General features: G+C 54.9%; 1 protein-coding gene across 4 annotated transcripts in view; it reads left to right on the plus strand.

Annotated features, from left to right (window-relative positions):
• AACS (acetoacetyl-CoA synthetase) overlaps positions 1-24439 on the plus strand; it is a 54314-nt gene that overhangs the window by 11975 nt on the left and 17900 nt on the right. For 3 of the 4 annotated variants that reach the window (XM_057745016.1, XM_057745017.1, XM_057745018.1), the window contains 6 exons: positions 3908-4005; positions 11818-11932; positions 12122-12203; positions 15764-15911; positions 20158-20238; positions 23054-23178. In XM_057745016.1, the coding sequence (XP_057600999.1) occupies positions 3908-4005; positions 11818-11932; positions 12122-12203; positions 15764-15911; positions 20158-20238; positions 23054-23178 (649 nt within the window). The remainder of the gene's footprint in view (positions 1-3907; positions 4006-11817; positions 11933-12121; positions 12204-15763; positions 15912-20157; positions 20239-23053; positions 23179-24439) is intronic. The other variant, XM_057745019.1, reaches the window with a different exon arrangement.

Below are 24439 nucleotides of genomic sequence, written 5' to 3' on the forward strand. Positions count from 1 at the left end.
TTGCAGTGCGTGGGTTTCTCAGTGCAGTCGCTTCTCTTGTTGCGGAACATGGGCTCTAGGCGCGCAGGCTTCAGTAGTTGTGGCGCATGGGCTCTGTTGCTCCGCAGCACGTGGGATCTTCCTGGCCCAGGGATCGGACCTGTGTCCCCTGCATTGGCAGGCGGATTCTTAACCACTGCGCCACCAGGGAAATCCCTGGGTGTTGATTTAAACTCTATAGACAATTTCAAGTCCTAAGGCTGTTAACTGACAGTCTGTGGAAATAGCCTCTAGAGATAATAAACAGACAGTTACTTTTATATTTTTTTATTTTCTGGACACGCAGCTTGTCGTATCTTAGTTCCCTGACCAGGGATTGAACTCAGGCCCTCGACAGGGAAAGCTGGATCCTAACTGCTGAATTGCCAGGAAATTCCCCGAGACGGACTTTACAGTGAGGCATGAAATTTCGTAGCCAGGACACTTCATCACAGATGGATGGGTTGTAGCTGTTTGGTGCCAGAACACAGCAGCAGTGCCCCGGGGCCCGGGTTTCCTGGTGCCCGGCTGGTGGCCCTCGGCCGCACTGTCCCCTGGGCTCCCCACCTGGGCTTCCTCACTCATTGTGGCTTCTCCCACTTAGTCCTTCCCGGTGAGGATCTGTTTAGCGGCATCTGCGGACACCAGGCTCCCCACAGTCAGGAGACCTTCCCTCCAGGCCTGGTGCTGCCTTTGGGCCTGGGGGTTTGGCTGAGGACTTTCTCCTCCTTGGACCTCAAGTTTCTTCATCTTTAAACGGTGGCGGAGAGGCCCACCTGTCTGGTTATGGAGAGTATCTCATGGGCGGAGAAGTTACATGTGCTTTCTTGGTCCTGCCCATCCACCGGCACCCCAGGCTGGGCTGGTGACAGTGACGGACGCGTCCAGGGCCGGGTCCCAGTCCAGGTCTGGTTGGGGTTCTGTGTACTTTTTGCTGTGGTGCTGGGGTCAGAGTTGAAATCGTTCCTTCCAGGACCAGGCGTCAGATCTTGTTCTTAAACCAAAGAAGAGGGTTCTCTGTCCTCTGGCTGCACGGCTTCACTCTTGGCACCAATCCCGTGGCATGCAAGGTGTCTGTGCCCAGCTCAGTGGCTCGCTGGCCCCCACTGCCCCTAGGGTGGGGGTGAGGACCCGGAGCCAGGTCGGCAGGCCCCGTGTTCTCGCTTCCTTCCCGTCTCCTCACACCCCGTCCCATCCTCACTCCCCTCCTGGCTTCTGTCCTCCTAAGCATGTCCAACAGATGCTCTTTGGGGAAGCTGGCCTCCTCCCCACCAGCTCCCAGCTCTCTCCCCAAATGGCATCACTCAGGGAAGCCCCCTAGTTGCCCCTGAGCCAGGCCCTCCTGTTGGACCCTCTGTTGGCATCTTGTCCTCATGCTTCAAAGGGCGCCTTGTTGGTAGTTATCTGTTTGGTTTTGTGATTATTTGAGCATCAGTCTCCTCTGTTTGGCTGTAAAGTCCACGAGGCCTGCTGGTCCGGCTGCTGGGCTGCCCTCCCCCCTTCCGGGGGCCATGGCACCGGGGCCACAGGCGGGGATGACAGCAGGAGATGCTGCTGGGCGTGTTGGTGTGACCATGCCTCTCCCAGGGGACTCACTGCAAGTGAGTGCTCGGTGTGTGTTTGTACAGAGAGCGGGCTTGCCCTGTGTAAACTGTGTGCAGGGGCCAGGCCCCGAGTCTCCTTCTTAAATGATGGAGCTGGGGGCGGAGCAACCGCTCGCCCTGTGTTACTTTACTGGAAAGGAGTCAGTAGTAAGGGGTGTGCCACGTTACCGCCTGTCTCAGCCCTGGAGGGAATGTTCTCCTGCAGATCCAAGGGTTTGCCCAGGTTCATTGAAGTCTCTGCTCAGAGGCCATCCCTGCTGTCCTGTGGAAAAATCCATTACCACTCTCTGCATCCCACTTTCCTTTCCTTTGTTGCCTTACTGCCCCCTGAAATCATAGGATTGTGTGTGTGTGTGTGTGTGTGTGTGTGTGTGTGTGTGTGTGTTCGTGCATGTCTGTCTGTCCATCCTCTAGCACTAGAGGCTTTGTCTTCTGTTCGTGGCCCCATCTCAGTCTGTGGGTACCTGGCGCGTAGCAGGTGTATAACGCGTCTTTATTGAATGAGCTGGCATCTTTGTGATTGAAACCTGAATATCTTGGCTTCTTCTTGGTCCAATTTAATCTGTCTAGAAAAGGAATTCAAAAGGTTCTTCTCCCCTCCAGCAATTTTTCTTCCCTCCAATTTTCATTTTTAAAAATGTCCCTTTGAAGCAAACGTTTCTGAGAAGGAGAAACAGAGAACAGGGTGTCCTGGGGCTCCCTCTTGGCCTTGCTTTCTTGGGGGACTTTTGACGCCTCAGAATCAGGTTGGTACTTGGTGACGCCCGCTTCTTGAGTGTCACATCTCGGGTTCTAATTTGACCTGGTCACAGTTACGAGGACGGGACTGTGTTTCCCAGAAGAGAGCGCTAGGGAAGAATGCAGAGGGGGATTGAAAGGGCACATGCTTGGAGGGCTTCGAAGATGCAGTTAGAGCTGCTCATAGCTGTTTCTCGTCTGCAAAGCAGGTATCTCTGGGCCACGGTCCATCCCCACGGCCAGCAGGGTCATACAGCCTCCCTGGTGGTGAGTCCCGCCCTGCCTGGGGCGACGGCACCGTGGGGACACCTCAGTCTACACTCATAGCCAAGCCTCTTCTGGGCGGCCGATGTCCGTCAGCGGGCCTGCGGTGCGGCAGGGCTGGGAGGAGCCCGGGAGCCGAGGGACTGATGCGCGACCCTGGCCCCCTGGGACCCCCAGCAGGGGAGATGCAGTGAACCAAAGGAAACGGAAGTAGCCAAGTACCCGCCGCTGTGATCAAGGAGGCAGTTCAGAGCCGCGGGAGGAGGGGCGGGGGAGAGCTGTCCAGGGCACTGGCGGTGCTGGAGCCCAGAGAGCTTTTGTGTCGCCCAGGCAGCCATGCTCAGGGGAGGCCCTGGCCTCTCTATTCCCTGGTGCCTTGTGCACAGATCCTTTCCTCTGGAACATTTAGGACGATCTGTTTAATGGATCATAGTGTCTTTGGCCATGAAGATTATCTGGCTCTGTTATCGTGAAAGCCCAGCCTCCGCTGGATGGAGGGCCTGAGCCCCTTGCAGGCTTGTCTGTGTCTCCAGCTGCCCTCAGTCTTCGTTCCCCTGCATCTCTCTTTCCCTCCACCCATCCAAACATCCACCCACCAGCCGGCCAGCGGGCCAGTATCTGTGGGCCTTGCTCTGTAGGGTGTGGCAAAAGGCATTTGGTAAAGCAGAGAGCAAGACAGGCAAAGTCCCTCCCCTCACGAGACAACCAGATATCAAGTTGCTAGTTATGATGATTATACTTAGGTGATTATTGGTAAATCTGGTGAGGGAGAAACACAGTATACTTTGTGGGGGACTGGCCAGGGGACCTGAGTTCAAGGGGTAGCCTTGGAGAAGGCTTCCCTGAGGGAGTTTCATTTGCATTCAGAGCTGAAGGATGAGTAGTGAAGGCTGGTGTGGGTGGAAGTGTCCAGGAAGTGCAGGCAGCCTGTGCAAAGGCCCTGAGGCAGGAGGAGGGTAGAACAACTGAAGAACTAATGGGAGGCTGTTCTGACTGATCTCGGAGTGGGAGGCGGAGCCAAGGGAGAAGGGCTGGACGGGGTCATGCAGGGGTCACTGATTGGAAGGGGCTGGAGGGAGTGATGATAGGAGGTGGTCAGGCAGGCACGTGACAGGGTCATCCGAGCAAGAGATGTCGAGGCAGGTGGGGTGGGCCTGAACGTGCTGCGTGAGCCGTTCACAGCCAGCCCCTCTCCCACTGCCGCCCTGGGTCTGGGAGGTACTTTTGGACGTCCACGCCGTCCTCACACCCTGAACCAAGCTTTCCCCCGGTCCCCTCTGCAGGCTATTTGCCCAATGGTGTGCACGCCGTGGAGGCCATGCTGGCGGCTGCGAGCGTTGGCGCCATCTGGAGCTCCACGTCCCCAGACTTCGGCGTGAACGTGAGTTGGGTCCCCTCCAGGGCCCCGGGTGTGCGGCCTCCGCGGGGGAACGTTCCGTGTGATTTCCGCCTGACGTGCTGGGTTGGGGTGTGGGCAGCCTCGGGGCAGGACCTGAAGGGCTGGGAGGAAACGGCATCATGACGGCTTTCCGTCTCCCTGGCTGATGACTCGAGATCAGGGGGTGAGAAGGAACCGGGAGGAGCTGAATCTCTTTTTAATCTAAAAGTGCACAATCCTTCCTTCGTTTCTCGTGTTCCTCATGCCCAGCTGCACGTACTCGCTGCGTTAGTGTGTGTTTCACGTGACGGGTGGCGTCCTGAGCATCTGGCAGGAGGTGCCCGGTCACTGCTCCTGTGACTTCGTGACCGCATGAGGTTTTCTGATGTTTATCCTCTGCAGACAGTTTTCCACATTTGCTCACGGAAGTTCTCCCGAGGCCTCCGTAATTGGCATTTCTGATCTCTTGTTTTGGGTCTGAGCTTTGCGCTCTGTGCGGGAGGAGGTGGGGCTTCTTTATCCTTGTAAACCCCGAAGGCACCAGGGACCAAGATGCGCCAACTGCAGAGTGGCCCAGGCAGGGAAGGAAGAAGCGGCAGAGCAGGACATCCTGGAGCCCCCACTTCCTGATCGGGGGCCTTTCCTGGTTGCAGAGCCTTGGGAATGAGGGAGCCTCAGGAGCCACGAGGATGGGCCCCTGTTAGAGGACATGGCCGGCCCCCACGTCCCTGACTGCCCTTCCTCTACTCTGGACGTGGCCCCTGCGCTGTGCACCGGCCAGTGCATCCCAGGGGCTAAGGGCTGGCCTGGCTTCTCTGGCCGTGTGTCCCTGGGTGAGTTATTTATCCTCACGTGCAAAGCAGGGGCAGCGGGAAGAGAGTCTCACGATTTGAGCGTAGGCCGTGTGAGCCCGTGTTTGGCGTGGGAGGATACGGTGACGGTGCTCTTCCAGCCCTGGGCTCTGCCATCCGCGTGCCTTGTCCACAGGCTGGGCTTTCTGGGTGTGAGCTTGCCACTCGCGTCTGCCTTGAGGGTTGTTCTTCTGGAAAAGGTCTCCAAGGTATTTATTTCCCCCCACCCTGTGCAGAAGAGGGACAGACATGCTTCTGCGACACAGAGGCCTGGAGCAGTGAGGCGACCGGCTGAGGCTAGTTCATCGCCCTGTGGGAGGGGGACTGAGCCCTGCTGCGTTTGGGGAGCGGGCGGTCACTCCAGACCTCACTGCTGGCAGCCGTGGTCGTGCCTCCCAGGTTGCCTCCACCAGGACCACCAGGGTTGACCTGAGCCTGGAGCTCTGGGGGGGTCTCTTGGTCCCCAAGGCCCTCTGTGAGGCCGTTTGAGCTGCTTGGGGCCAGGCCATCCTTGTGGGGGGTCCTGGAGGGTTGGGACCCAGTCCCTGGACACTGTCATCTTGGATCCCTCAGCAAGCCTTGAGCTGTGTTGCCCCGAAGCGGTGAAGGGGCATCGGGGTTGGAGAAGGCGTGTGGCATGGAGGTTACCAGCAGGCAGACTCCTGCCCGGGTTCGAATCCGGCTCTGCCGCTTCCTGGCTCCGTGTCCTCGGGACACACCGTGGGGGGCTTGTGAGGACTGCAGCAGGGACGCTCGTCTAGGGTTGGGACAGTGCCTGACCTCCGCCCCTCCAACTCAGTAGATGTTAGCTGTTCCTAGTGAGTAGGGAGTGGAGTGCAGGGCAGGAGGGTTAGGGGACCGGCAGGGGCCCAGCCACCTCCCTCGTGGCTGTAGCATCAGCAGCTGGCCCTGACCCTGGGTCTGTTCTCGCGGGCCTGTCCTGTGTGACATGTCACTACCACAGGGCACTCTGGCTGACTCTCGTCCCGGGTCCTGTTGTGTAGAGGACGCAGCCTGTAGGTGGCTCTGGGGCAGTGTCCCAGGCATCCCTTCCCTGGTTTGAGGCTGGTTCAGGTGTCCTGGGGTGGCAGCTGTCGCTGGAAGCCTGTGTGCACTGGATGGCAGCGTGGCCCTGCCCTGGCCATGACCTTCAGCACATTTGGTTCTGGGAAATGTTTGCAGACACGATGACCTGATTCTCAGGAGAGCCCTCCCTTTGGTGAGAAAGTGACAGGGCCAGACGCCAACCTACTAAGCTGCTTCACTCTGCCCCGAGTTCTGGGAAGCGGTCCTCATTTTGCTGGGACCCTGGTGTAGAGCCAGAGACAGGGAGGCGTGTGCGCAGTCGTTTGGAGTGAGTGTCGAGCAGCTGAGAGTGCGTGTATCAGCCTGGTGACTTCAGGGCCCCTGGTTGCTGGCACCACCTGTCAGCTCCCAAGGGTGAGCCCTCCTGGCTGGGAAGCCCTGGTCCAAGTCCCGAGCTACAGCGCTGGCTCACGTGAGAGCTCACCGGTACCTGTGTGCCAAGGACCAGGGGCAAAGCAGTGACCCCAGAGCCTCAGACGTCTTCTCCGTTCTTTTCCAGCGGCTAAAACCTATAGGGAAGTGCCTAGAGTTAATGACGGGGGGTGGCCTGGGGCTGACAGAGGGGTCCCGTGAGCCCAGGATGGTCCTTTCAGCAGTTTGCACATCGCTGCATAAAAGAGTCTCCTGTTCTCAATTTCTGATGTGAGCATTTTAAACTTTTTTTTCCCCTTTGGCTGTGACTCGTGGCTTGTGGAATCTTAGTTCCCCAACGAGGGATCAAACCCATGCCCCCTGCAGTGGAAGCGCAGAGTCCTAACCACTGGACCGCTAGGGAAGTCCCACCAATGTAAACTTGAGATGGTCCCCCAGTTTCAGCAAAGGATATGCTTCTGAAATTTGCAGTGAAACACGAATGTCTTTCCTACTTTGAATCGTTTTCTGTTGCATATCCCTGAAAATCCCTATAATAAAGGGAAAATTGCCACACTCTTACAGATCCTGACTTTGGTTTTTTTTAATGTTGGGGTCACGTCATTAGTGACTGTGAAGTAAGTTCTAGTCTCCGTGGCACACGTGTGGGCTCTCTACCATGGCACACACGTGTGGGGTAGTTACCAGGCAGTTTGCAGATTTGGGGACAGGGTCTCCATACATGTGGGTTCCCCGGTCCACAAATGCAGTGGTGACCTCCCCTCACCTGGCCAGGCTGTGATAAAAGGACCCGCTCTGTTGCCAGGCTGTGTGCCTGTCTGCGAGGGCTGTTCTGGGGAGGGGTGGGGACGCTGCCTTTGCTCGAGGATGCTGGCGGCCACTGCTCGCTTCCCTCGACGCCCCTTGGCCCTGTGTCTGCCTTGCTCTCCTCCTCACCGCACGCCCCTTCCTCCACCTCTCCCACTTCTCCTGCCCTCTTTGCGTGGATACCACCCCGCATTGGGCTCGGGGGGCATCTCCAGGTGGGGGGGAGGCGCTTGTTCTTTGGGTCCGCAACCTGCCAGCCTCACCAAGACCTCCAGGTCCTGTGTGTTTTGACATTTGTTTTTTCCTTTGTTTCACCGTATACATTTGAGGGGGTGGCTTTTTCAAAGACATCGGGGGAGTCTGACCTCTGATACTCACACATCTCAGAGCCAGGCCTGCAGCCTGGAGCCCTCCACTCACAGAGCTCTTTCAGGTTGCTGCGTGTGTGTGTGTGTGCTCGCGTGCATGTGTGTGTGCGTGTGTGCACGCGTGTGTGCATGCATGCGCGCGCACATAAACAGGATGGCTGTTCATCTTGCTCTGGGTGGCCGTCCACGTGATGCAGCACCGGCTGTTGGCTTGAGGGCCTGATTGCTTGGTTGCTAAGCACCATATTCGAGTCAGCTGCACAATCACAGGTGTGTTGGTTTCATCGTGACATGAAAGCAGTTCTCTCCTGGACCAGAACAGGCCAACAGCTGGTTTCCGGCGCTCAGAGATCCTGACCCGCCCTTGACTAGCCAGGAACACCGCCACCATGTCGTGGGGTCTCGAGTCTTTCCACGGTGCCAAGTTCTGACTTCTGGTTCTGAAACACTTGTCGTCTTTGCTGTCCTCTCTCCCTGTGACCGAGGGTCACCTCTGTGATATCTGAGCCCCAGATCCCTGCCCACTGCTCGTCCTCCCACCTGTGTGGGCTGGTCCACCAGGAGGGATGCTGGGTGTTGTGGAGAAATCTCTGCCGCCTTCCCGGGCTCTCCAGTCTGGCCCCATCCTGCTCCTCCCTGGCCCCAGGCTTTCTAGAAGTTCTTTCCCTTCCCTGGGCAGCTCCCCCTGCCCAGTGCTCTTCTTCTGGTGACCTCTGCTTGGGACGGACTCCCCCCTCCTGCCTGGCGGTCCAGCCTGCTGCTCCCCTTGACGCCCCTGAGCAGAGATGCTCTCCGGGGCTTCCTGGGATGCTCTGGCCGTGATTCTCGCCTCCTCCTCCCGATTCAGTGTGCGGGGACCCCAGCCCTGGCTTTCTTCTGCTGCTCTTCAGTTTCCTGTCCCAAGGGTTAGTCTTTCCTGAGTGGAGGCAGCACCGTGGTTAAGAGCACCAGCCCCCGCGGCGGCCCGAGACGCCTGCACCCCCAGCTCTGCTGCTGGCAGGTTGGGAAGGTTTGGGCAGATGACTTACCCTGGTCCTGCCTCACCAGGGATGTGGAGCTGATCATGGCCCCAGTCCACTCCTGGGGACCTGAACTCAGATGTGTGAGTGCCTGTCACCAGCTGGAAAGGTGCATGGTGAGTGCTCAGTGCATTACACGTAGGGGTTTTTATTGGCAAAAATTTTCTTTCAAGCTAATGTGAGGACTGGTGGTTCTTATGGGCTTTCTGTGTAGCTTGTTTTCTTGGTGGGGGCGCCAGGACAGTGTGGAAGTCTGGGGAATGGATGGTAGCTGCTCTCTCTCTCTCTTTTTTAATATTTATTTATTTATTTGGCTGGGCTGGATCTTAGTTGCGGCACACAGGATCTTTTTTGTCTTTAGTTGTGGCATGCGGGATCTTTAGTTGCAGCATGTGGGATCTAGTTCCCTGGCCACGGATCGAACCTGCTCCCCCTGCATTGGAAGTGCGGAGTCTTTACCACTGGACCACCAGGGAAGTCCCTGGCGTCTGCTCTTTACGGGACCCTTATCTCTACCATCAAAAATGATGTGTTTGTCATAGAATTCTGCGAGGCACTGTTTGTCAGGAAGTTTCCAGCTTATTTAAAGCTTTTCGTGAGGAAAGCGTGTTGCATTTTATCGAAAGCTTTCAGATAATCATAGGCTTTTCCCCCCTTCATCTGTTAGTGTAGTAAATTACATTGGTCTATAATCTCTCTTTCGGTTTATACGTTCTCTGTCTCTCTTCTGGGATGGTTTATATAAAAGCTACCTGTGTTAAGAGGTAGACCTTTGACTGCTTTTTCTCCCATGGTCATTGCCCCTTCAGGAGTTCTACTACTTCTCGAATCATTTTTGATAAATTTATGCCTTCTTGGGAAATCATCCACTTCATCTGGGTTTCATCAATTTATTAAAAAAATTGAACGTAGTGTGTCGTCATTTATTAATCTCTCTTTCTGTAGTAAAGTGTGATTTCTGATTTTGGATGGTTGTGTGCCTCAGTTTATCCATCTGTAATATGGGGATAATAATGCTGTGTCAGAGCATTAAATGAGTCACTGTCAGTAAAGTGCCTGGGACAGTGCCTGATAGGTAATAACACTGTGTAAGTGTTAGCTAGAAATATGATCTGTCTTCCTGATCAGATTTGTCAAGAGGCTTATTTTATTGATCTTTTTGGAAAAAAGATTTTGGTTTTATTGGTCACATCCATCATTAATTTTTCCTTATGGCTTTAATTCCTTCCTTCTTTTCGTTTTCCTGGCTACCTAAACCATGGGTGTAGTTCACTGAAAACAACTGGAAATTGGAAACAATAATGTTTATACTTGCCTTGCTTCTTCTTCCCCGATAGATTGTATGTTCCAAGGAGAAGGAACTCTTGTTGGTTGCCTGGCGCAGTAGATGGAATAAGCAAATGGTTCCTCGCTCTCTCCGCCCCCAGCTCTTCTCTGTTAATTCAGCTTCTGGTCTTGAAAATCAGTAGCATTGAATGTAGAATCAGTCCTTGAATCCTTAGCCCAGAGAGTCTCAAATTTTATTGTGTATTAGAATCACCGGAAGGGCTTGTGAAAACACAGATTTCCGGGCCACCTCCAGACCTTCCAGTTCAGTAGGTCTAGGGCTGCAAGTGATGCTGTCGTTGCCAGGACCACTCCAAGGGGCCCTGGCCTCCCCTTGTCTTAGGCACACACTTTGCTGACTCCTGGGAGCTCTGAGAAGCAGCGCCTGCCTCACTCTAGGCCAGTTAATTAGTTACCCAATGAGTTTAATTAATCGTCACACCACAGGTGGCTCTGACCTGCAGGAAGGGTGGAGACCGCACCCATCAGGTCCTCACACGGAGGTTCTGGCATCCCTGCTGGTGCCCTTGGAGTAGCTGGGCATTGAACTTGAACCACTGCATTGGACTGATGTTCGGGAGACCAGGAGTGCCATCTGGGTCATGCCTTCCAGGTGTTGTTTTTGTGGATAAAAATGGCTCTACCACAGTCTGAACTTGGCAGGCTGGGAGGGGAGTTGGAGGGGAGACCAAGGGAGCCTGTATCTGTCCCCCTCGGGGTTGCACACAGATTGTATCAGTGCGTCTCGAGGCTACACCCATCAGTATCAGGAACAACTTCACTGTGTGCGTGGGAGGTGCGCCTTCTCTCAGGGAAAGGGGTGTGCCTGGCGGGCAGGGATTCCATGTGTGGTGTAAAGCGACAGCGGGGTGTGGAGAGCCTGCTTTTTCAAATGGGCTTGTTTTCTTTCATTTTGTTTTTTAATATTTATTTGGTTGTGCCAGGTCTTAGTTGCGGCAGGCGGGCTCCTTAGTTGCCGCATGTGAACTCTTAGTTGCCGCATGTGAACTCTTAGTTGCGGCAGGCATGTGGTATCTAGCTCCCTGACCAGGGATCAAACCCGGGCCCCCTGCATTGGGAGCACGGAGTCTTAGCCACTGTGCCACCAGGGAAGTCCCTCAAATGGGCTTGTTTACAAGTGCACATGTTTATGGGCTTATGTATTGGCTTGGCAAAAAGTATTATGTGGAGGATTCAGGTACCTCTTTCATTGAAGATTAAAAGAGAACCAAAATATGCGACCACTTTGCACACAGAGCTGCCTTTGGAAGGTGAGCCTTCTCTTACATACGCCAGGGCAGCCGTGTCGGAAGGCTCTCGCTGCAACGTGGGGGATCCCTGTGGTGGTGCAAATGCTCACCCCATTGTTTCCTCATTTGATAGATTCAGTGTGTGTCTGTTGTAAGTCCGTCTGATGGTTCTTTTTTTTTAAATAAATTTTATTTATTTATTTATTGGCTGCGTTGTATCTTCTTTGCTGCACGAAGCGAGGAGCAGGGGCTACTCTTCATTGTGCAGGCTTCTCATTGCGGTGGCTTCTCTTGATGCAGAGCACGGGCTGTAGGCGCTTGGGCTTCAGTAGTTATGGCACATGGGCTAAGTAGTTGTGGCTTGCGGGCTCTAGAGCACAGTCTCAGTAGTTGTGGTGCCCGGGCTTCGTTGCTCCGCGGCATGAGGGATCTTCCCGACCCAGGGATTGAACCCGTGTCCCCTGCATCAGCAGGCAGATTCTTAACCACTGCGCCACCAGGGACGTCCCGGCTGGTGGTTCTTGTATTGACGCTTCGTGTGAAGTGAGGATCCTGTCTCGAGTGCACGTCCCGTTTGCTTAGCCGTCTTTCTTGGCCTCCGGGTGACGGGGACGCAGGGACGTGACTAGTGCACTGGGCACGCCGCTCTTTCTTTCCCTGGAGATGTGGCGTCCCATTGGCTGCTGGAGGGTTTTGCCTTTTGGATGAGCAATGACAACTCTCCCCGCCCCCGCAGGGCGTTCTGGACCGGTTTTCTCAGATTCAGCCGAAGCTCATCTTCTCCGTGGAGGCCGTCGTCTACAACGGCAAAGAGCACCCCCACATGGAGAAGCTGCAGCAGGTCGTTAAAGGTGCGTGGGCCGTCGGGGGGCGGGGGCGCAGGGGCGAGAGTCGCCCCGGGGGTCCCAAGAGCCCTACGGAAACGGAGCCGTCCCAGCCCTAGGTTGTGTTAACTTTCAGCAAAAAAAAAAAGAAAAAGGATCAGTGACTAAGTACGTCGTATCCTATAAGCTTGTGTTTCTCCTCCCCGCTGCTCTCAGGACTGTCAGACCTGAAGAAAGTGGTGGTGATCCCCTACATCTCTTCCAGAGAGAAGATAGACATTTCCAAGATTCCAAACAGGTAAGCCAGCTGCATGCTGACGACTGGTTCCACACAGAACCCACTCGAAGTCCCACCGGGCAGCAGGTTCTGTGCATCTTTGCACCTGGAGTCGGAACGTTTTAGAGGTGCAGGATGTCATCCTTCTGTAGATGGGACCTGAGGGCTGCGTGGTAACTTAGTGGCAGAACAGAGACGGTCCCAGGCATCCTCACTCTTCCTGTCCCATGTTCCTTGGAAGTGGCAGCTCGGATGGGGCTAGGTGACCCGCTGGATTGGCCACCACCGTTCTGAATGGTGAATATTATGTATCCACATGTGCTTACATGTGTGAATCTGTGTGTCTACACAGACGTGTACACCTCGGTGTATGTGTATATTGTATATATGTATGTACACAAAGGTATACACATACGTAATGCTTTTTTCATTTTAGAACCTATTTTTTTGTCGCCATTGCTAATGGTATCTTCCTTTGCTTTTCTGACATTCACAAGCAAATAGACCACAGGCCCTGAGCACCAAAGAGAATGGAGAACACCTTAATTCTGAATAGAAATTAAGAAAATGGACTATGATTGGACTTCCCTGGTGGTCCAGTGGTTAGGACTTGGCGCTTCCCCTGCAGGGGGCACAGGTTCGATCCCTGGTTGGGGAGCTAAGATCCCAAAAGGCTTGGCCAAAAAAAGAAAAAAAAAAAGAGAGAGAATCGATTATGATTTGGTCCAAATTGAGATTCTGCCCAAAGTTCTTGTTATACACCTTTCATCTTTCTTTTTTTTTTTTTAAGTATTTTTTTAAAAAATATTTATTTATTTGGCTATGCCGGTCTTAGTTGTGGCTCGCGGGATCTTTTTTGCCACATGTGGGATCTTTAGTTATAGCACGTGGGATCTTTAGTTGTAGCACGTGGGATCTTTGTTACCACATGTGGGATCTTTAGTTGTAGCACGTGGGATCTTTGTTGCCACATGTGGGATCTTTAGTTGTGGCACGTGGGATCTGGTTCCCTGACCAGAGATCCAACCCGGGCATTGGGAGCACGGAGTCTTAACCACTGGATCACCTTTCATCTTTCTTGAAGTGATCATAGAGGAAAGAGTTCTGAGATCAGCCTTGTTTCCCTGCACAGGTAAACCTGTCCGTTAAGCCTCGTGTCTGGGCTGGGTCTCTGAGCGGCCTCAGACCCCATGAGAAGTGGCGGCAGAGCTGCAGGTGGGGGCTCCTGTGTGCTCTGTGAGTGGAGTGGGAGGAGGTGCAGAGGCCTTGCTGTTGGGTGGACGTGTGGCTGAGTGGTTCTGTGCAGGCGTCCTCTGGGGACACTGAGAGGAATAAAGCTCATGTGCTGTCCCCCAAGTTTACAGTTGAGCTGGGGGATGAGACACACCTGCAGGAACGGGTCCCTGTAGGCACAGCCATACCCACTGAGTCGGGGAACAGGAGGTGCCCAGGAGGCGAGAGAAGGGCATGGTTGCTTCTCTGTGGGGCCTGGGGGAGGTGACCTTGAGAGGTGAGCAGGGTCTGGGGACAGCTGCAGGTACCAGGATTCCAGAGGCCAAAGGGTACTGCAGCAAAGTGACTGTTCCCTGAAGGCCGTGGCCTTGAGCCACACTGCTCGGGCTCAGATCTCCGCTGTGTGGCCCTGGACCCGCGATCAACCTCTCTGTGCCTCGGTCTCCCTGTCTGTAAAACGGGGACGATAACAGTACTTTCCTCGCAGGATTAGCAGTGTGCGCGAAGTTAGCTCTCAGTAATGTTGTCCGTCATCACGCGCAGGTGACAGCCGCAGGCTCGAGTGGGCTGCGTCCTCTAGAGCTTCCGGGTCAGGATGTGCAGGTCCTTACAGGCAGGCTGGGGGCTTGGACTTGTCCCTTAGACCGTGGGAACCCTGCTGACCTTGATAAATAACACCCAGCCATGAACGCAGCTCCCCCGGTTTTACTGATGGGGCTGCAATGCGCAGAGGCCGGGAGGAAAACAGGACGCTTTGCTGGCCCCACTGTGGCCTGGCGTTTATTTTTCTGCATGTGTTTATCGGTGATTAATATACGATGAGAGCATCCAGGAGAATTAACTTTAGCTGCTTCATTTAGCTTCAGACAATGCGGAGAGCTCCCCCTGGTCCACCCTGGGAATCAGGCCCCCATCACTTTCCAGCTTTTGATTGCTGGACACCATAGATAAACTGAAGGCACATCCGTGCCTGTGTGCGGAGGCCTGGAAGGTGGGACTGCCCTTTGGGCTTTTCATTCTTAGAGGAAGCAACAAAAGTAATCGCTGTTTACTGTGATTTATAGACCGATGGAAAGAAAAGGTTTTTCTCTGTGTGAAGCATCTGATTCGATTGCGCCCTTTATATAAATGAGATTCGGATAGGAGGTGGAGGTGGAATGGGGCTTTCGTTGGCTGGAAGGCTCCACAGTGAATGATTTTCCTGACACTCCGGAGAGGAAGGCGCTGCTTGTTTCCTGCTCAGAGCTGAATTATTTGGGGTGCCCTTTTCAAACGGCCGCACCTCCACCCGGGAGACATCCTCGTCTGTAAGGATGCCTTCCCGTGCAAGATAGCACGCTTCTTTACTTGAGCGTGCATGCATTTGTATTTCAGAGTAATTCTCAGCAGTTTGCTGCAGGCCGAGTTGAACTGATTTCTCCTCTTTCCTTGAAAGAGACGAAGTTCCATTTGTCAAAATGGTAGTTTTGTTTTTTTCCCTTTCTTCTTCCTTCTAAACCAGTAGAGGAGCCGGGCCAGGGTTTGAGGATCGATGCTTCCACTGATCTCAAAATAGAGAAACCACCTCTCACCCAAGGTGACTTTGTGGCTTCCGCTGCCCTGTTTCTGCTCAGAAAACAGCTTTACGTCAGCTTTGGGAGCAAAGTGGGGGCGGGCTGTTTAGGCCAGAGCCGATAGCTGGACAGATATTTGCATCTGGCCATCATAAACCTCAGGACATAGGCAGTTAGCGAGGACGTGATAATTGCCCGGCAGGTGTTGGGACCTTGGCCCCACCTTCTGGCTGTGACCTTCCCTTGTCAGAAGAGCTCACTAGCCTATCGCCTCCCCCCCCTCTCCTGGGGAAACAGGGAAGGATTCAGACCCACTTGGCTCTCACTTCCCTTTGGGGGACCTGGGGAAACAAGGCATCTGCTAATCAGATGGTTAGGAGCCAAAAGGAAGCGGGCCTGGGCCCCGAGGACTTTAGCATCGGTTCAGACCCCGCCTCTGCAGAGTTTGCATATAAACAGACGAGGTGTTCATTGCAAGTGATCCTTTTCCACAGTGTTTATTAAAGCACTTAGATTCTCTGGAGACAACCCTTGGCCCCCACCTGTCAGCGGGCCTAATAAAGCAACCGGAAGTTTTCACTCACTCAGTTTTCCTTCAATTAGCCTGAATCCATGAGCCCCGGCCTCTCCCTTCCCTCGTGTAAAGCTTCCAGACAAGGTGGGTCCCGGAATCCAGGCTGCCACCCAGGTGGACGTGGAGGGGAGTGAACAGGAGGACTCGGCAGATTCCTCCCCCCACCCCCAACAGGGTTCTGGAAACTTCACCGTTGGTCTCCTGTGTGTTTTTGCCCGCAGCGTGTTTCTGGAGGATTTCCTGGCCACCGGGCAAGGTGAGCAAGCCCCCCAGCTGGAGTTCGAGCAGCTGCCCTTCAGCCACCCGCTCTTCATCATGTTTTCATCGGGCACAACCGGAGCTCCCAAGTGCATGGTGCACTCGGCCGGGGTAGGTCTGCTCTCCGTCCCTGCTCAGCGGCTCCCCGGTGGTGAAGGCGGCGCCCCATCTCCGCTCTCCAGGTGGGGTGACGTGCAGAGATCCGGCCTCGAGCCGGGCGATGGGGTGCCGCTGGCCCAGCTGCTGTGACCCCCTTCCCCACGGGCTGCAAGGGGCTCTGCAGTGCCACCAGGGCAAGGCCCGCGCCTGGTGAGCCGGTGACAGTCACACCACACGTCGTGACCCTTTAGGGGATCGTGAGTCCAATGGATGGGCCCTGCCCGCATTTTAAATGGTAGGAAACAGGATAGATAAGAATAGAAAATATCAGTGCCTCCCAGGTCGTAAGAGGTGTTGGTGTGGTTTCTCAAGCTGTCATGTGAGGGTGTGGATGGTGCGATTGCCAGCAGCATCGCAGAACTTTCTAATGGTGGGTTTGGGTCAAAAAGTTTGAAAGCTACCGGGTTACGTTATAAAGTGCAATTAACCGAGGAAGGACTTACCATACTGCGCTAGTCAGCTCGGGCCGCCCTAGCAAAATGGCACAGACAGGGGGCTTAAACGGCAGAGGTTTACTTCCTTACGGTTCTGGAGGCTGGACGTCCAAGATTGGGATGTAGGCAGGATTGGCTTCTTCCGAGCCTCTCTCCTCAGCTTGCAGGCGGCCGGCTTCTTGCTGTGTCCTCACGCGGTCTTTCCTCTGTGTAGACACATCCCCGGCGTCTCTTTGACCTCGGGGGCCAAAGGCTTGATTTCTGGAAGCAACACTGGCCAGGCTAAGTGGCCTCTTTGTAGGAGCGAGTTCTTGTTGCTCAGACCATCCTATTTTATCAAGTCGAGTTGGGCATCTTCAGCGTCTAAGGTGTGGCTGCTGGAGTGTTTTCCCTGGACACATCTTTGATGTCTGAATTTCCTCTTTCTGTGAGGACATCAGTCACAGTGGGTGAGGGCCTGCCCTAACGACCTCACTTTAACTTCCTCCCCGCTCCGAGGCCCGAGCACTATCCGAGTGGAGAAACCTCACGTTCTCAAACAGCTTGCTAGCAATTGCTTAGTCAGATGGCGGGATTTGGAAATAAAATATAAAATTTCTCTTATTCTAGCTCATTTAGCTTTTACAGATGTTCTCTGCACCTAGAAGCTGTTTGAACCCCTGCCAGAGAAAGGAAACATACATTGGAATCACTTTAACACCTCGTACAGCCCTTTACATGGTGTTTTCATCAGAACGTGGAAAGGAGTTAACAGAGCTTTGTTATTACCTAGACTTGGATTCACGGAAGGTCTGATAGCAGGTTGTGAATTATAACCGCCAGGTGCACACGCGCCTGTTCATACACAGCGGGTGACTTCTCGGGAACCGCAGAGCAGGGGGGAGGGGACCTCGGGGGCCAAAGGCTTGATTTCTGGAAGCAACACTGGCGGGGCCATGTGGCCTCTTTGCAGGAGTGAGTTCTTGTTGCTCAAACCATCCTATTTTATCAAGTCGAGTCGGGCATGTGGATCGTCTAAGGTGTGGCTGCTGGTATCGTGTTTTCCCTGGAGGGGGAGCCCTGGTCCGCCTGGTTGGAGGCCCCATACCCAGCCAGAGAGATGAGCGTTTTTAGAAACCTTGCAGATGAGGGTGAGGGGGGGGTGTGTGGCAAAACAACACATTTTAGGAAAAACTGAAATGCCCCACTGTACTTTTATTTTTAGTGCTCTTTGCCTAGTGAGTGTCACTTTTTTAGGAGTGGAGCATAAAAATGTGTTAGATATAATGTAGTTTGCTCATAAAATCATCGTGCCTGGTATATTTAGAGTATGGAAAAGTCAGAAAAAATTACATTAATTCTGGCTTTGCTGGGCCCTTGCATCACCAGAGGAGTGACTAAGCATCTTGCCTGTTCTCAAGAGTTACCTCGAGGGGAAACTTGAAAACAGGAAGGTGGGACTGCCAACAGTGCCCCGGGACTGTTGGGGGTTGCTGATGTCCTGGTTTGCTGGTTTGTGTTTTCTAAGACCATGAAAGAGCCCAGAAAACAGCTTCCTTCTTCCTTCTTTTAAATTATTCTTGCTTGAGACCCAGGAAACCATGCTGCTTATACTTCCTGACTCTCAGGAAAGCATCCAGACTTGCCATATATATTTAAAAATTAAGGGCAGGACTTCCCTGGTGGTGCAGTTGTTTAGAATCTGCCTGCCAACGGAGGGGACACGGGTTCGATCCCTGCTCCAGGAAGATCCCACATGCCGCGGAGCAGCTGAGCCCTTGCGCCACAACTACTGAGCACGAGCCCTGCAAGAAGAGAAGCCATCGCAATGAAGCTGGGCACTGCAATGAAGAATAGCCCCCGCTCGCCACAACTGGAGAAAGCCCGAACGCAGCAACGAAGACCCAATGCAGCCCACCCTCCTGCAAAAAAAAAAAAGGGAAGAACTATTGATGTGACTCGTTAAGGTTCACACAAAGAGACCCAAAGGACAGTTTTGTGCCATCAAGAGAAACGGTACTGAGCAGATGAACCTTGGGGGGCTGTGAATAGGCGGAGCTTAAAAAGGCAGACCCTATAGGCGAAGGCACAGATTACGCCGATTTCAGTGAAAAGGGGAGTGGGACGGGGATTTGCCACGGGTTCATATAATCCCAGGAGCCCCCAGTCCTTTGCGTGGATTTGCCACGTGAACACGTCGCGTTTATCGAAAGAGTTCCCGAGATGTTTGTGGTCCCCACACGATCGCCCACCCACTCTGCGGGAGCACAGTGTGTGTTGTAGGACTTTCCGAGGAAGGCTAGGACTGTCCTGGGTGAGGGGTAGGGGGCCTATCCCTGACCCCAGGATGCACGCGAGGTAAAGCCATGGGACTCTCGGCTCCTGCAGAGCCAGGGTGGCCTCAGGGAACCCTTGGAACGGGTTGTCCCTCCCAGCAGCCTTTCTCCTGCCATCTGCACGTCCCCCATGTGGCCTGCCCCGGGGCAGGCGCCCCCACGCGGGCCTGGTGATGGGGCGACATCCAGGACCGACTCTGGAACAGGAGCTCTGGCTCCTGAGTTAGAATTTGTTGGGTAGGGTTGTTTCTGCTGAGCTTTGAAAGGGATCATCTCCTCCTATCGTCTCGCTCTTTATTTCTCTTGGGTACAACGAGGGTCGTCAAGGCTGGTTTTACTATGTGGGTCTCGATAGTTCCTAAACAACCAGGGCCACCGTTGCCATCAGCCAGCAGCTCCCGTCTGTGGGCCAGACTGAGTGCGGTGGTCTGGGCTTTTCAGGGGCTTCAGAGGGGCAGCATCCTTGGTCTAGCCTTAGGATCTTGTGTGAGGTACATCTTAAGGATGAGAAAACTGAACGGCTGGTTCAGGGTCTCCTTGCTTTGCCTTCCGAGTTGGGGGATGGGAAGCTTCCTATCCTCCCTGTGAGCCGCAGATGACAGAGTCATTTGGAACGAGCGGGGTCTGGGCCGTGGAATACTATGCAGCTGTAAGAAAAACCATGAGGAAGCTCTGTGTTGATAAATGGAAAAAGCAAAGTATTCAGGACAATGCGTCCAAATAAAAAACCAGCATGAATAAATATACACAGATAGGCAAGAAATATACCTGGAAATATACGCAGGAAACTTACACGGTCACTGGGGTGGGGGTGGGGGGCGGGGAGCTTGTCATGGTGTATGCTATAGAGTTTTGGTCCAAGCGAATATACTGCCTGGTAAACATTAAAAAAATAATAGATCATGCGTGGGGGTTGGGAGAGAGGGGTCCGATTGGGTGTTTGAGCTGAGAGCAGGGTCTCGAGCTGACCCTTGGCCGAGGAGTCCCTGAGCTCCGATCTGAGGCTTGAGGGGGCTGCAGACGCAGCCGTAGCTGTGCTCCCTGGGGACGGTCCTGCTCGGTCGTCTGCCCTTCCCCATCCACGGCGAGCGAGCGAGTAGTGCCCTGGTCTGGAGGTGCAGGTGTCGAGGTGTCGCTGCACCCAGCCTGCGTCCTTGTGCCCTGTGACTCTCCACTCCTCTCTGCCTGAGGTTGGTGGGTCCCCTGTGCTCCTGATCACGCGGTGCCCGGAGCCCACAGGCCGGCAGGAGTGGGTCAGGGTTTCCTCTCGTGTCCTTGGCGAGTCTCAGGGGTCAGGTGGCAGAGGGACGGGAGCATCGCCTGTCCTGGGGCGGGGGTGCTCAGAGCTCTGCCTCCTCCTTGCCCCGGGGCCGAGTGTCTGTGCCACGTGCCTCTGTGCGCTCAGAGGACGCAGCCCGGTTCACACGGACTTCTCTCGCTTCTCCCCAGGGGACCCTCCTCCAGCACATGAAGGAACACGTTCTTCACGGCAACATGACCAGCAGTGACATCATCCTGTATTACACCACGGTGAGTGCGGGTGCTGTGCTGAGACGGGTGCCCTGCCCCACCCCTGCGCCCCTGCCAGGTCGGTCTTCGGTTCATTCAGCTAGGGAGGCCTTTATCTTTACTCTCCTTTTTGCCTCTCCACCCACCATCGCATGTGTCAGTAGCCAAAAGCGCAGCTCAAGCCGCAGGCTGCGTGCACCAGGCCCCGGGCTGTGTGCGCCAGCGGCCTCTGCTGCGGGATCCTTCGCTCTTGCTTTCTTTCTCTCCCTCCAGGCAGCTGCCCACTTGAATATCGGCACCGAGGTCGCTCCTCAAGTTGGCCTGTCCTCCTGTGTTGACCTCGGTTGCCACTGGGACCAGGTGCCCTGGGGAATTCTAGAGAAACCAAGGACCCTGACTGTTAATTCAGTTTCTTGAGCCTGTAGAAGCGGGGATGAGAATCACATGACTGAAATCTGTGGCTCAACCAGGGGGGCAGGAACTTACCAGAGACGCCATGAGGATGGTCCGTGCTTAGTCGTGTGCAATAGTAAAGGGGCTCCGACCCATTCAGGCTGAAAAGGAATTTATTGGAAGCCCTTGGGTGGTGTGGGGGGCGGAATAATGGCCCCGAAGAGCTCCATGTCCTCATTCCTGGAGCCTGTGTATGTCTGACCTCACGTGGCAGAAGGGACTTTGCAGACGTGATTCAGTTAGGGTTCCTGAGATGCTCCCGCATTATCCAGGGGGCCCAGTGTGATCCTAAGGGTCCTTATAAGAGGCAGGCAGGAGAGGTGGAGTCCGAGGAGGAGGGGATGTGACGACAGAAGCAGAGGTCGGGGTGATGTAGGGCCATGAGCCAAGGAATGCGGGCGCCTTGCAAAGCTGCAAAAAGGCAAAGAAAGACTCTCCCCTGGAGCCTCCAGAAGGAACTCCTAGCCCTGCCGACACCTGATTTTGGGCATCTGACCTCCAGAATGCTCAGACAATACATGTAGGCCACTGGGTGTGTGGCAGCCGTTGACCCCAGTGAGAGGGAGCACAGCCAGGGCGGCTCGCGCAGTTGCTGGACGGCGGGGCAGTCTGGGCGGGGCCTGCAGGGGGCTACACGGTGAGACCAGAGCCGCCCCTGCACCGCAGTGTCCTGCCTCCAGGACGGATGTGATCCTGCCTGCAGCCCTTCACACGGTTTAGTGTGGAACGGGCGTATCAAACCAAAGCTTGAGCTCTGGGCGTTGGAGGTATTCCTGACCCCGCTGAAAGGTGAAAGCTCACCCAGTTAAAGGAAGTGTTGTTTATCCCAAGGGAGGAAAACTCGAAACCAGCTTTTTCCAAGACCGCAACTAGCAGGAGGCTCCAGAATGAGTTAGTTCCCTTTCCTGGGTGATGATTCTGCTCTGCGTTTTTAAGGAAGCAGAACGCTGACGGCGTCCTCCTAACCCATGAGGCCCATGTGAGCATAGTAGCAGGGAACCACCAGTGGTGCCCTGCTGGTTCCCTGGTGCCAGAGCCCGGGATCCCACGCAGATACAGGAGGGAGCGCTGACGTGTGACCAGGGCGGGCCGCCCATCTCCCTGTGTGCCCAGCTGTGAATCCAGGGGTTTGGGCCAAATGATGCGGGTTTCTTTCAGCTGCAGGCATTCCTCCCATCCCCCTCCCCACCCCTCCCCCATCGTGGAACAGTGAGTGGTACTGGGCCCCCGCCAGACTCTGGCCCTTTCCACGCAGGAAGGCCAGCCTGGGGGCATTAACGGAGCATCGTTTTGAATAGCAGAAGCCCCCCCCCGCCCCCACCCCGCCGCCTGGCAGCTACAGCTACACTGATGTCCGACTCAGCTGTCTCCCTGGGACACTGTGATTGAAAACCGCAGGGCTTTGCACCAAGAGGGCAACGGAAGGACTCAGAGCCCCAGAGCAATTCTCTCAAGGGCATTTCACTTTTCTGGGACGCATCCTGCCCATGAAGGATGGGGCTGTTGGAGTTTTTGGTGGAGTATGCCAGGTGCCAGCAGCAGCCTCGGGTACCCCAGCCAGGCCTGCGCTGTCACTTACGGACCCACTTTAACCGCTGGACCTGAGGTGGCAAGAATGCAGTGCTGCTTATTACAGTAATTCCTCGGGAATTCCCTGGTGGTCCAGTGGTTAAGACTCCGCGCCTTCACTGCCAGGGGCCCAGGTTCATCCCTAATTGGGGAAGTAAGATCCCTCAAGCTGTGTGGTGCAGCCGAAAAAAAAGAAGAAAAGAAAAAAATATTCCTTAATAGAAGAAACTCAACTTAGGATGTTAAAACCCTTAAAAAAAAAAAAAAAAAAAGGCTGCTCAACTAAATGAAGGTTTTCTTTTCGTGTGACCCCTGGTTCGCTTTGTTGTTTCCATGGTGCCGAGGGTGGAGCATAGGTTGGTCGTCAGGCTTTTACGCTGCTGGTCCTAAGTGCCCCCGTCTGGGATAACTTAACTGCCACTCAGGTGCCTCCTCAAGTGGTCGTCCAGTCCCCAATGGCGGGATTCTGAACTGGGGACACCGGGTACCCCGGGACACCTGGCTGCATCTGCTCCAGGCTTGCGGGCAGGCCCCTCTCCTGCGCTCCTTGCTTACGGGGTGGAATTGGGTTGTTTTGCCCTCTGGACAGAGATTCCCACTCCCTTGCTCTGTCGTTGTATTGGTTTAGGCACACGTGTGTGTTAATCCCTGCCGTAAAACTCCTGATGGGGCGGAGCAGCGTGCCTTTGGGATGGGCAGTTCTTGGCAACTTTGGCTCAGTGTCGGGCAGTTTTCTAGGGACATGAGAGGCTGCGTGATGGGGCCGAGGGGAGCCGGTGCCGGGTTGACACGTGTTCCCTTCTGTCCACTCCAGGCTGGCTGGATGGTGTGGAACTGGGTGGTGTCTGCTCTTGCCACGGGGGCGGCCGTGGTCCTGTATGATGGCTCCCCCCTGGTGCCAACGCCCAACGTGCTCTGGGACCTGGTCGATAGGATTGGGTAGGTACCTGGGATGCTCAGACATAGGGCGGCTGCTCTGAGGGACTGGGTGCCGTCTCTGGATGCTATGCCACCTTCAGTGTCCCCCTCTGGGCAGGGGCAGCTGTGTGAGGGTGCTGGAGGTGCCCAGAGCAGGGGAAGTTGTCAAGTTGGGAGGGAAGGGGCGGGCGTCCTGACAGGGACTGGCTGCGGAGCTCCACGTAGTGAGGAGGGGGCTGCCCCCCCGACTCCCCAGGCCTGGGGTGAGCTCTGAAACCGTGGGCACCAGGAGAGGGAGCGTGGTCTTTTTTCTTTTTCTTTTCTTTTTCTTAAAATAAATTATTTATTTATTTATAGGCTATGTCGGGTCTTCGTTGCTGTACACAGGCTCTCTCTAGTTGCAGTGAGCGAGGGGCTACTCTTCATTGCGGTGCGCGGGCTTCTCATTGCGGTGGCTTCTCTTGTTATGGAGCACAGGCTCTTGTTATGGAGCACGGGCTTCAGTAGTTGTGGCACGTGGGCTCAGCAGTTGTGGCTAGTGGGCTCTAGAGCGCAGGGTCAGTAGTTGTGATGCACGGGCTTAGTTGCTCCGAGGCATGTGGGATCTTCCTGGACCAGGGCTCGAACCTGTGTCCCCTGCATTGGCAGGAGGATTCTTAACCACTGTGCCACCAGGGAAGTCTGTGTCTTATTTCTATAACTCTGGATTCTAAGAGCTTGCAGAGCAGCGGCTCAGAAGAGAGGCAGGCTGAGGGCTGAAAAGAGCGTTGTTTCACACGGGCTGTGGCCGCAAGGGTGAGATAGAGAGTGATCCAGCCTGAAAGTACAAGCCTGTTCAGGGGATGGTGTGCACACGCTCAATCAGGGGAGGGCAGGTCTGTCTCTGGGGTGCTCCCAGCGTTTGGCCTTCCCACCCACCTTTCTGCGAGCCCTCAGGGTTGGCCAGCGCCCGAGCAGCTCCTCAGACCCAGTAGCGTGCTCCTAGAAGCCCTGCTGCCAGTGCCGCAGAGGGTGTCTCCGCTTCCCCGCCGTCCTGTTAACAGGGTGACCAGCGGGCATCCTGTCGGCAGAGGCAGCGGCCAGTGGCGGTGGGGTGTCAGGAAGGGTGAAGTGGCCCCGTTCCTCCCCCAGCCGCCTCCTCATCGTCCTTGTTAGAAGCTGTCAGCAGACCCTGTTCCATCGGCACTTTCTTTGCTGATGAATTAATCATTACCAGCCGATGGGTCCTCGCCACTGTGGTTGGCGGTCACCACTGGCCTAATGATCGTATTTCCAGGAAGGC

This window comes from Hippopotamus amphibius, chromosome 8 (assembly GCF_030028045.1).
Source record: "Hippopotamus amphibius kiboko isolate mHipAmp2 chromosome 8, mHipAmp2.hap2, whole genome shotgun sequence".
Lineage (NCBI taxonomy): Eukaryota > Metazoa > Chordata > Mammalia > Artiodactyla > Hippopotamidae > Hippopotamus > Hippopotamus amphibius.